The sequence below is a fragment of the Acipenser ruthenus genome, chromosome 2, assembly GCF_902713425.1.
Source record: "Acipenser ruthenus chromosome 2, fAciRut3.2 maternal haplotype, whole genome shotgun sequence".
In the NCBI taxonomy this organism is placed as follows: Eukaryota; Metazoa; Chordata; class Actinopteri; order Acipenseriformes; family Acipenseridae; genus Acipenser; species Acipenser ruthenus.
The window spans coordinates 104843547-104860948 of NC_081190.1; the positions used below are offsets into that span (position 1 = coordinate 104843547).

Consider the following 17402-nt stretch of genomic DNA (forward strand, 5'->3'; position numbering starts at 1 on the left):
ACCGAGACCGAGACCAAACGTACCGAGACCGAGACCAAATGTATCGAGATTGAGACCGAGACCAAACGTACCGAGATCAAATGTATCGAGATTGAGACCGAGACCAAACGTACCGAGTTCAAATGTATCGAGATTGAGACCGAGACCAAACGTACCGAGACCGAGACCAAATGTATCGAGATTGAGACAGAGACCAAACGTACCGAGATCAAGACCAAATGTATCAAGATTGAGACCGAGACCAAACGTACCAAGATCAAATGTATCAAGATTGAGACCGAGACCAAACGTACCGAGACCGAGACCAAATGTATCGAGATTGAGACAGAGACCAAACGTACCGAGATCAAGACCAAATGTATCGAGATTGAGACCGAGACCAAACGTACTGAGATCAAATGTATCGAGATTGAGACCGAGACCAAACGTACCGAAACCGAGACCAAATGTATCGAGATTGAGACCGAGACCAAACGTACTGAGATCAAACGTACCGAGACCGAGACCAAACGTACCGAGACCGAGACCAAACGTACCGAGATCGAGATCAAACGTACTGAGATCAAATGTATCGAGATTGAGACCGAGACCAAACGTACCGAGATCAAATGTATTGAGATTGAAACAGAGACCAAACGTACCGAAACCGAGACCAAATGTATCGAGATTGAGACCGAGACCAAACGTACCGAGACCGAGACCAAATGTATCGAGATTGAGACCGAGACCAAACGTACCGAGATCAAATGTATTGAGATTGAAACAGAGACCAAACGTACCGAAACCGAGACCAAATGTATCGAGATTGAGACCGAGACCAAACGTACTGAGATCAAATGTATCGAGATTGAGACCGAGACCAAACGTACCGAGACCGAGACCAAACGTACCGAGATCGAGACCAAACGTACCGAGACCGAGACCGAGACCAAACGTACCGAGACCGAGACCAAACGTACCAAGATCAAATGTATCAAGATTGAGACCGAGACCAAACGTACCGAGATCAAATGTATCGAGATTGAGACCGAGACCAAACGTACCGAGACCGAGACCAAACGTACCAAGACCAAATGTATCGAGATTGAGACCGAGACCAAACGTACCGAGATCAAATGTATCGAGATTGAGACCGAGACCAAACGTACCGAGATCAAATGTATTGAGATTGAGACCGAGACCAAACGTACCGAGACCGAGACCATATGTATTGAGATTGAGACCGAGACCAAACGTACCGAGATCAAGACCAAATGTATCGAGATTGAGACCGAGACCAAACGTACTGAGATCAAATGTATCAAGATTGAGACCGAGACCAAACGTACCGAGATCAAATGTATCGAGATTGAGACCGAGACCAAACGTACCGAGATCAAATGTATTGAGATTGAGACCGAGACCAAACGTACCGAGACCGAGACCATATGTATTGAGATTGAGACCGAGACCAAACGTACCGAGACCGAGACCAAACGTACCAAGATCAAATGTATCAAGATTGAGACCGAGACCAAACGTACCGAGATCAAGACCAAATGTATCAAGATTGAGACCGAGACCAAACGTACCGAGATCAAATGTATCGAGATTGAGACCGAGACCAAACGTACCGAGATCAAATGTATCGAGATTGAGACCGAGACCAAACGTACCGAGATCAAATGTATTGAGATTGAGACCGAGACCATATGTATCGAGATTGAGACCGAGACCAAACGTACTGAGATCAAATGTATCAAGATTGAGACCGAGACCAAACGTACCGAGATCAAGACCAAATGTATCGAGATTGAGACCGAGACCAAACGTACCGAGATCAAATGTATCGAGATTGAGACCGAGACCAAACGTACCGAGATCAAATGTATCGAGATTGAGACCGAGACCAAACGTACCGAGATCAAATGTATCGAGATTGAGACCGAGACCAAACGTACCGAGATCGAGACCAAACGTACCGAAATCAAGACCAAATGTATCGAGATTGAGACCGAGACCAAACGTACTGAGATCAAATGTATTGAGATTGAGACCGAGACCAAACGTACCGAGATCAAGACCAAATGTATCGAGATTGAGACCGAGACCAAACGTACCGAGATCAAGACCAAATGTATCGAGATTGAGACCATATGTATTGAGATTGAGACCGAGACCAAACGTACCGAGATCAAGACCAAATGTATCGAGACCGAGACCATATGTATTGAGATTGAGACCGAGACCAAACGTACCGAGATCAAGACCAAATGTATCGAGATTGAGACCGAGACCAAACGTACCGAGATCAAATGTATTGAGATTGAGACCGAGACCAAACGTACCGAGACCGAGACCATATGTATCAAGATTGAGACCGAGACCAAACGTACCGAGATCAAGACCAAATGTATCGAGATTGAGACCGAGACCAAACGTACCAAGATCAAATGTATCAAGATTGAGACCGAGACCAAACGTACCGAGACCGAGACCATATGTATTGAGATTGAGACCGAGACCAAACGTACCGAGATCAAGACCAAATGTATCGAGATTGAGACCGAGACCAAACGTACTGAGATCAAATGTATCAAGATTGAGACCGAGACCAAACGTACCGAGATCAAGACCAAATGTATCGAGATTGAGACCGAGACCAAACGTACCGAGATCAAGACCAAATGTATCGAGATTGAGACCGAGACCAAACGTACCAAGATCAAATGTATCAAGATTCAGACCGAGACCAAACGTACCGAGATCAAGACCAAATGTATCGAGATTGAGACCGAGACCAAACGTACCGAGATCAAATGTATCGAGATTGAGACCGAGACCAAACGTACCGAGATCAAATGTATCGAGATTGAGACCGAGACCAAACGTACCGAGATCAAATGTATTGAGATTGAGACCGAGACCATATGTATTGAGATTGAGACCGAGACCAAACGTACCGAGATCAAGACCAAATGTATCGAGATTGAGACCGAGACCAAACGTACTGAGATCAAATGTATTGAGATTGAGACCGAGACCAAACGTACCGAGATCAAGACCAAATGTATCGAGATTGAGACCGAGACCAAACGTACCGAGACCGAGACCAAACGTACCGAGACCGAGACCAAACGTACCGAGACCAAGACCAAACGTACCGAGACCGAGACCAAACGTACCGAGATCAAATGTATCGAGATTGAGACCGAGACCAAACGTACCGAGACCAAATGTATCGAGATTGAGACCGAGACCAAACGTACCGAGACCGAGACCAAACGTACCGAGACCGAGACCAAACGTACCGAGATCGAGACCAAACGTACCGAGATCAAATGTATCGAGATTGAGACCGGGACCAAACATACCAAGATCAAATGTATCGAGATTGAGACCGAGACCAAATGTATCGAGATTGAGACCGAGACCAAACGTACCGAGACCGAGACCAAACGTACCGAGACCGAGACCAAACGTACCGAGACCGAGACCAAACGTACCGAGACCGAGACCAAACGTACCGAGATTGAGACCAAACGTACCAAGATCAAATGTATCGAGATTGAGACCGAGACCAAACGTACCGAGACCGAGACCAAACGTACCAAGACCGAGACCAAATGTACCAAGATCGAGACCAAACATACCGAGACCAAACGTACCGAGATTGAGACCGAGACCAAACGTACCGAGATCAAATGTATCGAGATTGAGACCGAGACCAAACGTACCGAGATCGAGACCAAACGTACCGAGACCGAGACCAAACGTACCGAGATCGAGACCAAACGTACCAAGATCAGATGTATCGAGATTGAGACCGAGACCAAACGTACCGAGATTGAGACCGAGACCAAACGTACCAAGATCAAATGTATCGAGATTGAGACCGAGACCAAACGTACCGAGACCGAGACCAAACGTACCGAGACCGAGACCAAACATACCGAGACCGAGACCAAACGTACCGAGACCGAGACCAAACGTACCGAGACCGAGACCAAACGTACCTAGATCAAATGTATCGAGATTGAGACCGAGACCAAACGTACCGAGACCGAGACCAAACGTACCGAGATCGAGACCGAGACCAAACGTACCGAGACCGAGACCAAACGTACCGAGACCGAGACCAAACGTACCGAGACCGAGACCAAACGTACCAAGATCAAATGTATCGAGATTGAGACAGAGAACAAATGTACCGAGACCAAACGTACCAAGACCGAGACCAAACGTACCGAGATCGAGACCGAGACCAAACGTACCGAGACCGAGACCAAACGTACCGAGACCGAGACCAAACGTACCGAGACCGAGACCAAACGAACCAAGATCAAATGTATCGAGATTGAGACCGAGACCAAACGTACTGAGATCAAATGTATCGAGATTGAGACCGAGACCAAGCGTACCGAGACCGAGACCAAGCGTACCGAGACCGAGACCAAACGTACCGAGACCAAACGTACCGAGATCAAATGTATCGAGATTGAGACCGAGACCAAACGTACCGAGACCAAATGTATCGAGATTGAGACCGAGACCAAACGTACCAAGACCGAGACCAAACGTACCGAGATTGAGACCAAACGTACCGAGATCGAGACCGAGACCAAACGTACCGAGACCGAGACCAAACGTACTGAGACCAAACATACCGAGACAGAGACCAAACGTACCGAGACCGAGACCAAACGTACCAAGATCAAATGTATCGAGATTGAGACAGAGACCAAACGTACCGAGATCAAATGTATCGAGATTGAGACCGAGACCAAAAGTACCAAGACCGAGACCAAATGTATCGAGATTGAGACCGAGACCAAACGTACTGAGACCAAATGTATCGAGATTGAGACCGAGACCAAACGTACTGAGATCAAATGTATTGAGATTGAAACAGAGACCAAAAGTACCAAGACCGAGACCAAATGTATCGAGATTGAGACCGAGACCAAACGTACTGAGACCAAATGTATCGAGATTGAGACCGAGACCAAACGTACTGAGATCAAATGTATTGAGATTGAAACAGAGACCAAACGTACCGAGACCGAGACCAAATGTATTGAGATTGAGACCGAGACCAAACGTACCGAGACCGAGACCAAACGTACCGAGACCGAGACCAAACGTACCGAGACCAAATGTATCGAGATTGAGACCGAGACCAAACGTACTGAGATCAAATGTATCGAGATTGAGACCGAGACCAAACGTACCGAGACCAAATGTATCGAGATTGAGACCGAGACCAAACGTACCGAGACAGAGACCAAACGTACTGAGATCAAATGTATCGAGATTGAGACCGAGACCAAACGTACCAAGACCGAGACCAAACGTACCGAGATCGAGACCAAACGTACCGAGACCGAGACCGAGACCAAACGTACCGAGACCGAGACCAAATGTATCGAGATTGAGACCGAGACCAAACGTACCGAGATCAAATGTATCGAGATTGAGACCGAGACCAAACGTACCGAGATCAAATGTATCGAGATTGAGACCGAGACCAAACGTACCGAGACCGAGACCAAATGTATCGAGATTGAGACAGAGACCAAACGTACCGAGATCAAGACCAAATGTATCGAGATTGAGACCGAGACCAAACGTACCAAGATCAAATGTATCAAGATTGAGACCGAGACCAAACGTACCGAGACCGAGACCAAATGTATCGAGATTGAGACAGAGACCAAACGTACCGAGATCAAGACCAAATGTATCGAGATTGAGACCGAGACCAAACGTACTGAGATCAAATGTATCGAGATTGAGACCGAGACCAAACGTACCGAAACCGAGACCAAATGTATCGAGATTGAGACCGAGACCAAACGTACTGAGATCAAACGTACCGAGACCGAGACCAAACGTACCGAGACCGAGACCAAACGTACCGAGATCGAGATCAAACGTACTGAGATCAAATGTATCGAGATTGAGACCGAGACCAAACGTACCGAGATCAAATGTATTGAGATTGAAACAGAGACCAAACGTACCGAAACCGAGACCAAATGTATCGAGATTGAGACCGAGACCAAACGTACCGAGACCGAGACCAAATGTATCGAGATTGAGACCGAGACCAAACGTACCGAGATCAAATGTATTGAGATTGAAACAGAGACCAAACGTACCGAAACCGAGACCAAATGTATCGAGATTGAGACCGAGACCAAACGTACTGAGATCAAATGTATCGAGATTGAGACCGAGACCAAACGTACCGAGACCGAGACCAAACGTACCGAGATCGAGACCAAACGTACCGAGACCGAGACCGAGACCAAACGTACCGAGACCGAGACCAAACGTACCAAGATCAAATGTATCAAGATTGAGACCGAGACCAAACGTACCGAGATCAAATGTATCGAGATTGAGACCGAGACCAAACGTACCGAGACCGAGACCAAACGTACCAAGACCAAATGTATCGAGATTGAGACCGAGACCAAACGTACCGAGATCAAATGTATCGAGATTGAGACCGAGACCAAACGTACCGAGATCAAATGTATTGAGATTGAGACCGAGACCAAACGTACCGAGACCGAGACCATATGTATTGAGATTGAGACCGAGACCAAACGTACCGAGATCAAGACCAAATGTATCGAGATTGAGACCGAGACCAAACGTACTGAGATCAAATGTATCAAGATTGAGACCGAGACCAAACGTACCGAGATCAAATGTATCGAGATTGAGACCGAGACCAAACGTACCGAGATCAAATGTATTGAGATTGAGACCGAGACCAAACGTACCGAGACCGAGACCATATGTATTGAGATTGAGACCGAGACCAAACGTACCGAGACCGAGACCAAACGTACCAAGATCAAATGTATCAAGATTGAGACCGAGACCAAACGTACCGAGATCAAGACCAAATGTATCAAGATTGAGACCGAGACCAAACGTACCGAGATCAAATGTATCGAGATTGAGACCGAGACCAAACGTACCGAGATCAAATGTATCGAGATTGAGACCGAGACCAAACGTACCGAGATCAAATGTATTGAGATTGAGACCGAGACCATATGTATCGAGATTGAGACCGAGACCAAACGTACTGAGATCAAATGTATCAAGATTGAGACCGAGACCAAACGTACCGAGATCAAGACCAAATGTATCGAGATTGAGACCGAGACCAAACGTACCGAGATCAAATGTATCGAGATTGAGACCGAGACCAAACGTACCGAGATCAAATGTATCGAGATTGAGACCGAGACCAAACGTACCGAGATCAAATGTATCGAGATTGAGACCGAGACCAAACGTACCGAGATCGAGACCAAACGTACCGAAATCAAGACCAAATGTATCGAGATTGAGACCGAGACCAAACGTACTGAGATCAAATGTATTGAGATTGAGACCGAGACCAAACGTACCGAGATCAAGACCAAATGTATCGAGATTGAGACCGAGACCAAACGTACCGAGATCAAGACCAAATGTATCGAGATTGAGACCATATGTATTGAGATTGAGACCGAGACCAAACGTACCGAGATCAAGACCAAATGTATCGAGACCGAGACCATATGTATTGAGATTGAGACCGAGACCAAACGTACCGAGATCAAGACCAAATGTATCGAGATTGAGACCGAGACCAAACGTACCGAGATCAAATGTATTGAGATTGAGACCGAGACCAAACGTACCGAGACCGAGACCATATGTATCAAGATTGAGACCGAGACCAAACGTACCGAGATCAAGACCAAATGTATCGAGATTGAGACCGAGACCAAACGTACCAAGATCAAATGTATCAAGATTGAGACCGAGACCAAACGTACCGAGACCGAGACCATATGTATTGAGATTGAGACCGAGACCAAACGTACCGAGATCAAGACCAAATGTATCGAGATTGAGACCGAGACCAAACGTACTGAGATCAAATGTATCAAGATTGAGACCGAGACCAAACGTACCGAGATCAAGACCAAATGTATCGAGATTGAGACCGAGACCAAACGTACCGAGATCAAGACCAAATGTATCGAGATTGAGACCGAGACCAAACGTACCAAGATCAAATGTATCAAGATTCAGACCGAGACCAAACGTACCGAGATCAAGACCAAATGTATCGAGATTGAGACCGAGACCAAACGTACCGAGATCAAGACCAAATGTATCGAGATTGAGACCGAGACCAAACGTACCAAGATCAAATGTATCAAGATTCAGACCGAGACCAAACGTACCGAGATCAAGACCAAATGTATCGAGATTGAGACCGAGACCAAACGTACCGAGATCAAATGTATCGAGATTGAGACCGAGACCAAACGTACCGAGATCAAATGTATCGAGATTGAGACCGAGCCCAAACGTACCGAGATCAAATGTATTGAGATTGAGACCGAGACCATATGTATTGAGATTGAGACCGAGACCAAACGTACCGAGATCAAGACCAAATGTATCGAGATTGAGACCGAGACCAAACGTACTGAGATCAAATGTATTGAGATTGAGACCGAGACCAAACGTACCGAGATCAAGACCAAATGTATCGAGATTGAGACCGAGACCAAACGTACTGAGATCAAATGTATCAAGATTGAGACCGAGACCAAACGTACCGAGATCAAATGTATCGAGATTGAGACCGAGACCAAACGTACCGAGATCAAATGTATCGAGATTGAGACCGAGACCAAACGTACCGAGATCGAGACCAAACGTACCGAGATCAAGACCAAATGTATCGAGATTGAGACCGAGACCAAACGTACTGAGATCAAATGTATTGAGATTGAGACCGAGACCAAACGTACCGAGATCAAGACCAAATGTATCGAGATTGAGACCGAGACCAAACGTACTGAGATCAAATGTATCGAGATTGAGACCGAGACCAAACGTACCGAGATCAAATGTATTGAGATTGAGACCGAGACCAAACGTACCGAGACCGAGACCATATGTATTGAGATTGAGACCGAGACCAAACGTACCGAGACCGAGACCAAACGTACCAAGATCAAATGTATCAAGATTGAGACCGAGACCAAACGTACCGAGATCAAGACCAAATGTATCGAGATTGAGACCGAGACCAAACGTACCGAGATCAAATGTATCGAGATTGAGACCGAGACCAAACGTACCGAGACCGAGACCAAATGTATCGAGGTTGAGACCGAGACCAAACGTACCGAGACCAAATGTATCGAGATTGAGACCGAGACCAAACGTACCAAGATCAAGATCAAATGTATCGAGATTGAGACCGAGACCAAGACTGAGACCAATATATTTTTGTTGTGACCAACCTCATAAACTAAATTAATTTTTGCAACAATGATAATAACAACTGTTTATTTTTTGAGAGCTGTTTTTCTTTTGATAAACACAAAAAATGTGACAACTGAAAAATGTGTTCTATTGACTTTTTCCAGTTACAATCAATTCACTTAGGAATACACACCCTGAAAAGGTATAAAAACATTTACATTAAATATATTTATTTGTTATTCAGAATCTGCAATTATTTTACCCCCTTTTATACCCTAATTTGGAAATTGCCAATTATTCGACCTAGCTCACTGCTGCAACCCCTTTATTGACTCGGAAGAGATTAATTATATTGCTGGAACATGTGGAAGCCGAGAGATGCTAGGTTCCTTCCAAACCGAGCTTGACACTTGTGATACAGTGTTTGTTGCATCTCAGAAACACCAGAGATGAGAGAAGCTGTGGCAACAGTTTCGCTCAATGTGGGGTCATGATCAGGCCCCCCTGGCTGAAGACTCTTTCAACTTCTGCTGATGTAGAAAAAAAAAAAAAGTTGGACAAATCTCCAGGGCTCCATATATAAAGTGTGAGGGTAGCTCCTTTTGTAATAGTACATGTAATAGTACATCATCAATTTCAGAATTGCTGAAGGCAAACTGAATGACGACGGGCTGCTTCGATGCCATTGCAGCTCGTAGAGAAGAGAAACTTGAGAGGTCTGAATTTGTTATGGAAACTGTCAGCAGCTCTGTTTCCATCCAACAAAAAAAAAATATATCCGCTAAAATGTATGCTTATGAAAAAAAGCACAACGGAAACTGCAAAATTTGGTTATTTTTAGTAAGCAAACAAACAAAACATTGTTTTACTATTACACACGCACATTTGCAATTGTGTGTGTGTGTGTGTATATATATATATATATATATATATATATATATATATATATATATACACATACATATATAAAATCACATGGAAAAAACATCATATGCAAAGTACATTATTCTGTGAATGCACCAGGGGGCAACTTAATCATTATTCTCCCCCACCCCTTTTTAATTTTAAATTGATTAAATGCCTGGTAATTGTGGTGTGCTTTTTAGAAGTGGAATATGAATATGTGGTACAGTCCTCGTTTGTAAATCAGTAGCCTACTGTAATTGTTTTTTATGTTTATGTTGGTATATGCTTACGCTGTTTCCTGTTTGAAATAAATTATTATTTTATTATTATTATTTATTTCTTAGCAGAAGCCCTTATCCAGGGTGACTTACAAGCGTAAGCAAATACATTAAGTGTTACAGTACAAGTAATACAATAAGAGCAAGAAATACAATAACTTTTGTTCAAGCAAAGTACAAGTGTGACAAACCACAATTCAATAATACAGCAGATAATAGTGATAGTTACATCAGGATATGATTAAATACAAAATACTACAGGTTGGCAGATTTCAGTATTCTGAAGTACGGATTAAATGCAGTAAAATAGGGGGCAGATAAGAGCAAAATAAAGCACATTTAAATGAAGGGTGATAGTGTCCCAGGATACAAACAGAGGAGTTCTACAGGTGCTGTTTGAAGAGGTAAGTCTTAAGGAGGCACCGGAATGTGGTCAGGGACTGGGAAGTCCTGACATCTGTAGGAAGGTCATTCCACCACTGCGGAGCAAGGGTGGAGAAGGAGCGGGCTCTGGAGGCAGGGGAGCGTAGCGGAGGTAGAGCCAGTCTTCTAGTGCAGGCGGAGCGGAGAGGTCGAGTGGGGGTGTAGGGAGAGATGAGGGTCTGGAGGTAGCTGGGTGCAGTCTGGTCAAGGCATCTGTAGGCTAGTACAAGAGTCTTGAACTGGATGCGAGCGGTGATCGGGAGCCAGTGGAGTGAGCGGTGTAGTGGAGTTGCGTGGGAGAAGCGAGGCAGAGAGAACACCAGGCAGGCAGCAGAGTTCTGGATGAGCTGGAGCGGACTGGTGGCGGACGCAGGGAGGCCAGCCAGGAGGTAGTTGCAGTAGTCTAGGTGGGAGAGTACCAAGGCCTGGACCAGGAGCTGGGTAGCGTAGTTGGTGAGGAAGGGTCGGATTCTTCGGATGTTGCTCAGGAAGAACCGGCAAGTGCGTGCCAGAGTGGAGATGTGCTAGGTTACAAACGAGAGGAGGCCATGCGGCCCATCTTGCGCGTTTGGTTGTTAGTAGCTTATTGATCCCAGAATCTCATCAAGTAACTCCCACAATTCTCTGTCTAAAGTGCCTCGTATGTTCTGAATGCCCCTTTATCTAATCTCCATTTGTGACCCCTGGTCCTTGTTTCTTTTTTCAGGTCGAAAAAGTCCCTTGGGTCGACATTGTCAATACCTTTTAGAATTTGGAATGCTTGAATCAGATCGCCGCATAGTCTTCTTTGTTCAAGACTGAATAGATTCAATTCTTTTAGCCTGTCTGCAGAGGACATGCATTATTTTAAACCAGGAATAATTCTGGTCGATCTTTGCACTCTTTCTAGAGCAGCAATATCCTTTTGTAGCGAGGTGACCAGAACTGAACACAATATTCTAGATGAGGTCTTACTAATGCATTGTAAAGTTTTAACATTACTTCCCTTGATTTAAATTCAACACTTTTCATTATATATCCGAGTATTTTGTTGGCCTTTTTTTTAAAGCTTCCCCACATTGTGTAGATGAAGACATTTTGCTCCACCTCCTTTCCAGTCTGACAGGGTGCGACAGCTCCACACGCTTTGCCCAGTTTGGGCCCTGGCATATTATGTTAACAGGACAGTTGGAGGCAGTCTGAACAGTTTTTGTCAGCTATGGGACATAGTCCCATGGTCAAGTCCTGTCTAAGCAGTGGCTGTCCAAGTGGGTAGACATGGTCAAGACTGCCTATGAGCTGGCCAACTTGCCCCCTAATCAAGAGCATTCCGGTCATTCCGCAATCTTGCTCTTGCGACGGCTTTGGTACACTCACAGATTCAGTAATGGTTACATTTTGTACTTGAAAGGGAACATTAGGTTATTATCATAACCCTGGTTCCCTCAAATGTAACCATTAACCTTGAAGGTCTCTGCGTCCTTGGTTGGAGCAGGCTTGAAGGAAAAATGATGCTGAGATCTGTGAGCTCACTCATTTTGTTCCATCAGGGGAAGGGCCACGACTGCATCACAGGCTCAAAGGAGCAGCTTTGGTATACAGTTTTCAGGATTCGGGTAAATACCCATTCGGTAATGGTTATGTTTCTGTTTCAGGGAACCAGAGATATGATAATAACCTAACGAACTATCACTCAAGAGAACCAGAAGAGAGGAGTGGTAGCAGTAGGAGACTCAATTGTCAGAAATATCTACAGCCTGGTGTGCAACAGTGATCCACAGGCTTACACGGTCTGCTGCATCCCAGGTGCCTGGGTCAGAGACATCACATCACAGGTTGACAAGCTACTGGCCTGTGCCAGGGAGAACCTGGTAGTCATCATCCATGTTGGAACCAATGCAAGCTAAACCTATGAAGCTGGGTGGCAAGTACCAAGTGCAGCACTAAATAGACAGAGGAAGATCAGAAAACTGAATGAATGGCTCCAAGCAAGAGGGATTCTGATACATCCAACACTGGGAAACCTTCCATGAAAAACTACACCGGTACAAATGGGACCGGCTGCATCTGAACGAAAGGGATCCAACACACTAGATGGGACATTGTGGCCCTGGAGAGTCCAAAGAAGAGCAACCAGACTAATCCTAGGGCTTAAAGGAATGGTCTATGAAGACAGGCTGAAAGAACCGAGTATATTTAGCCTAGAACAAAGAAGAATTAGCAGGGGCATGATTTGAAGTCTTTCAAATCTTAAAAGGAGTTGACATAATTAACCCTAACCAATACTATAGGCACACTATAGACCAGTCATGTTGTTGAAGCAGAGTATCCTTTGGATCCTTTGAGCTCAGAACTTTGTCAAGTTGGGTCTTAATCAGCTACCAGGAACCAGACAAGCTTAGATGGGCTGAATGGCCTCCGCTCGTTCATACATTTCCATATGTTCTTATACAGTATTCAGCACTTTTAAGTCCTGTATTGGTGGCATTGTTTTTCTTTCTGATATCCACGTTTACTGCATGTGTGACATTTGAGTGTGAGGCTTGTTTAAAAATGAAGCCAAGCCACATTAAGCCATTTGATTAACATTAAGGTTAATCTCAGACACCAAGGATAAATCTACTGGATCACTTTTGTTTGTTTATTTTATTTATTTTAACTGTAGTACTTATCAGTATACAAATGGCATTCATCATTACATAAAAACAAATATTCTGTGGAAACTAGGAATGAACTCCTTTCTTGCCTACAGAAGTTAAGAGTTATCTTTAATTGTGCTCTAAAAAAATACAGTACAGTGTACATACTAACTAGACAACAACCATCTAACTAGTGCAAAATCAAGGGCTTTATTTAGCAAAGGCACCCATGCTAGGGACTTGCATAACATGAAAATTGCCTCCAAGCTTACTGATGTATGGCCAGCTAGCCAGGGAATCTATTCCCCAGGTAAAGACTAGTTACAGACAAACTGCCCTGTATTAATTCAACTATTAAGAGGCATGTCAAACACAAGGCCCGAGGGCCAAATACTATCCTCAGGGCAGTGCTAATCCAGACCTCCCCCCAAAAAACATTGATGGGAGCTCTGAATTTAAAGCTTGGCAAAGCTGTTATTCTGACATCACTGCTATAACAGGCTTCCTGCCTGGCCATTAAAATAAAATATGGAAAATAAATACGCTTTAGAACATCCACATGCACAGTATAGAACCAAAAAAGTATCATGAGAATTCTCACAACAATACTGTTAAAATTGGAATTGCTCTTGACATCTCTCCACCCCCCCACCCCCCAATACACCAATGCTTTTATCACAACCATTACAGTGCATGGCTCAGATTTACAGTTTAGCTATTTTTGTATCCCAGGTAATCCATATTTCATGCGCTCATCTGCAACTGTGGCTGTGATGCAGGGGGACTGACTGATACGTGAAATGTTGCAGTTTTTTTTTTTAGGGGGTGGTGGGGATTTGGTTACACAATCACAAGATATTTCAAAAATTTGCATTCTTTCAAATATGATGCACATTTGTACACACAGTATGGCAGCATACAAATTAATTTGCATACTTACTGCTTGGTCTGCACTGTAGAACTCCTGGTTTGTCCCATCTGGTGCACTGACTAGTGGCCAAGCCCTCTGCCAACTCGACTGTTAATGTGGGACCAAGGGTGAAATGAGGGAATTCTGAGGCAGTGATCATGTTGTTGTCTTTCCCATGGGAGCTACTTTAGTCCTCAGATGCCATTGCTCATGTGCAGTGAAATGTCCAGTTGTAGTGAAGCTGGTGAGTATGTGCAAAGCAATTATATATTTGCTAGGGTTTCTGGACACATGGTAGATGACTTGTGTAATAAGGCGTTTTCAGGGAAGAACACTTTACACTTGGCCCTAGAAGGGTTCTAATGTCATTTTTCTTCTGAACAAATATAGACTGGAATAGAATTGTGGATTTTGAATTGCCTAGAAAAAGTTTTAGATGGTATATCTGCATGTATAACTGGCGCTTGCAAGAGTTTGTCCTGCAGTCTGTAAATCACACTTACTTTTACATGTGCATGAAGTAAAATATTACTTTTTTTCATGATACTAAGAGTTCCAGTGTTGTATTTACAGCTGTGGCAGCGACATATTAGAAATAAATATAGAAAGCCTTCTTCCATATGCACTGGTGTAATTTACTTTACACCATGGTAATTGTTTTAGGTGTGAAAACTTTTACTTCGTTTCCAGTCCCTTTTCATTTTTTAGTTTTATTTCTTAATTGTAAAATTCAACTTGAGTCTTTTGAAAATGACACCTGCTTCAGCCTCCATCCTTTTTTACCCCGAAAATGCTGCGATATTAAATATCAGTACGTATAGTTGCTTAATTAGAACCATCTCCAGGGAACCGCATGGAACGTAACTGGCTGACCGGGGGTGGAAGTATCGCCCGGATCCCCAGAGCTGTCAGCCCATGGAGAACTGCTCCTCCTTTTCAGGTAGTCTCCCAGCTCACTTCACGGTCAGAAAGATGTCCCTACCTCCAGCCCTGTCTGTCAGCTCACAGGACAGCCTTCTGTCAGCAACAGAAAAACAAATCAACCTCCTCATCAGTAATCCTTGCCTCAGATTACCTGAGCCTGCAAAGAAACTGAGAAAAATCAATTGTGTCAGTATGCAATGACTGCAGAGGAAAACCTGTATTTTATTTGATAGTTTCATATTTCAGAATGACACTGTATATCTTAGTTTAAAATTTAACATGATTTTAGCTTTAAAATCCAGTAGTGTGAGGGAGTAAGTACTGTAGGCCAGGAAATCATATGTTCCATGTCTGTCTGTCTCCATTATCCAACACCTTTTTTGTGACACATGGGGGCTTCGTTGCTTTTATGTCCAATTACCTTACATGGGGGCATTTTTGTTTTAGAGTGCCTGTGCTAAAAGGCAAAGATAATCCCATATCTTCAGATTATAAACCATTCACTCCTTGGTTTGTTCCACCATATGCCGATTTGATGGAGCAAAGCCAATTTAATTAAAAATAAATAAATAAATAATGGCTTCAAGATTTGAAATGTTTTCTATTCAGGCCAGATAATGATGCTGTCATAAGCTGCTCTGCTGTTCATGGGGAAATAGGTACTTGTGTATCTCTCAAACCAGAGCTGTGTAGATTCCAACTCAGCTGCTTATATATCCCAGAGACTAGCTTCAATCACCTGCAGTCTCTCGAAATGCAGATCATGGCTAGTGGCTGATTTTAGCTGGGAGGAGCTAACTCTAATGCAGCACAGACATATGACAGCAGTAGCTGGACTTGCACACACTCTCTCTCTCTCTCTCTGGCACACACACTCACACACACAGCCTCGTACTGCAGCAAGCAAGCAGGCACGATCATTATCATCTGCATCCAGCAGGAATCTATTGAGATTCTGCAGCAGAGAAGCTCCGCGCCGACACTGCATAGGAGCTTGTGTGAGGAGTACCTGACCTAAAGGACTGACTTGTTCTTCGAACTGCAGGGGGAGTGCTGCGGCAGCTCCACAGAAAAACACAAGGGACCACCTCCTGTTGGGGTTTTATTTATTTTAAGCTCCCCCCCGCCCCTCCCCTTCCCCTACCCCTTTTGCTTTTCAAGCTGAGCGTTTGGTGTGGTGTTGCCCTCTTCCCTGCCATCCCCATTTCCCCCCCACCAGACCTTTTTTTTTTTTTTTTTTTTAATTTGCTCTTCATTTCCAAATCTGTGCCGCATCGCTCTCATTATGCTGCGCTCCGAACCCCTGCCTGTTCTCCGCCTCTGCTAGGCAGTGGCAGCATGGATGGTGCTCCTGTGAGGAAGCTTACAGATTCGATCAGTCCACTGCGGATGGGCATGCTGAGTAATCCTGCTGTAAATGGGCGAGGACATTGACACCCGGAAAATCAACCACAGCTTTCTCCGAGACCACAACTATGTGACTGAAGGTAGTGTTGCAAAGTTGTTTTTGTGGCATGGTTAACTGTTTCATCGCTGTCTGTCTGTCTGTCTGTCTAATTATTTATTTATGTGTTTATTTTCTAAGTGGTGTTAGTGGTTTTGGGCATGTAACAGCTGGCACTGGTGTGTGATCTTATTCCATACACCTCTATGAAGAGTGTATTTGCCTAATTGAATATTCCTTCTGGAAAGTGCTGTCCACTCTTACTTAGTTACTTTGATAACTTTACAGACGAACATTAGATTTTATAAGTGTACAAACAGAAGGAAGGAAGGAAGGGTGCATTTCAGGTTTTACTGTGATTTTGTTTGTGTTTTACATATGGTTGTGTCGTACTTTTAGGTTTTGTTGTAGCAATTATAAATACAGTAGTTAAATAGGTTGCAAGAGTTGTCTGAAGAAAATAGACAGCTTCCCCACCTGACCCAATACCTGCAAATAGCAAAGTAGATGAATATGCTAAGCATAATTTTAACCCACAATGAGACTGAAATAATACTTTTTCATTTAGGACTTGAAGAATTGAAAGAAATGTTGTGCCTTTGTGTGTATTCCTCTATTATGCA

At 44.0% G+C, this 17402-nt stretch overlaps 1 protein-coding gene across 2 annotated transcripts in view; it reads left to right on the top strand.

Moving 5' to 3' along the window:
* The window catches only part of LOC117409476 (serine/threonine-protein phosphatase 2A 55 kDa regulatory subunit B gamma isoform-like), a 107080-nt gene that overhangs the window by 16968 nt on the left and 72710 nt on the right, over positions 1-17402 (top strand). The window contains exon 1 of one of the 2 annotated variants that reach the window (XM_034015589.3): positions 16195-16822. The exons of the other annotated variant lie outside the window; for it this stretch is intronic. Coding sequence (XP_033871480.1) covers positions 16753-16822 — 70 coding nt within the window. The 5' untranslated portion in view covers positions 16195-16752. Of the gene's footprint in view, positions 1-16194; positions 16823-17402 lie in introns of those variants that run through there. 2 annotated transcript variants of the gene reach the window in all.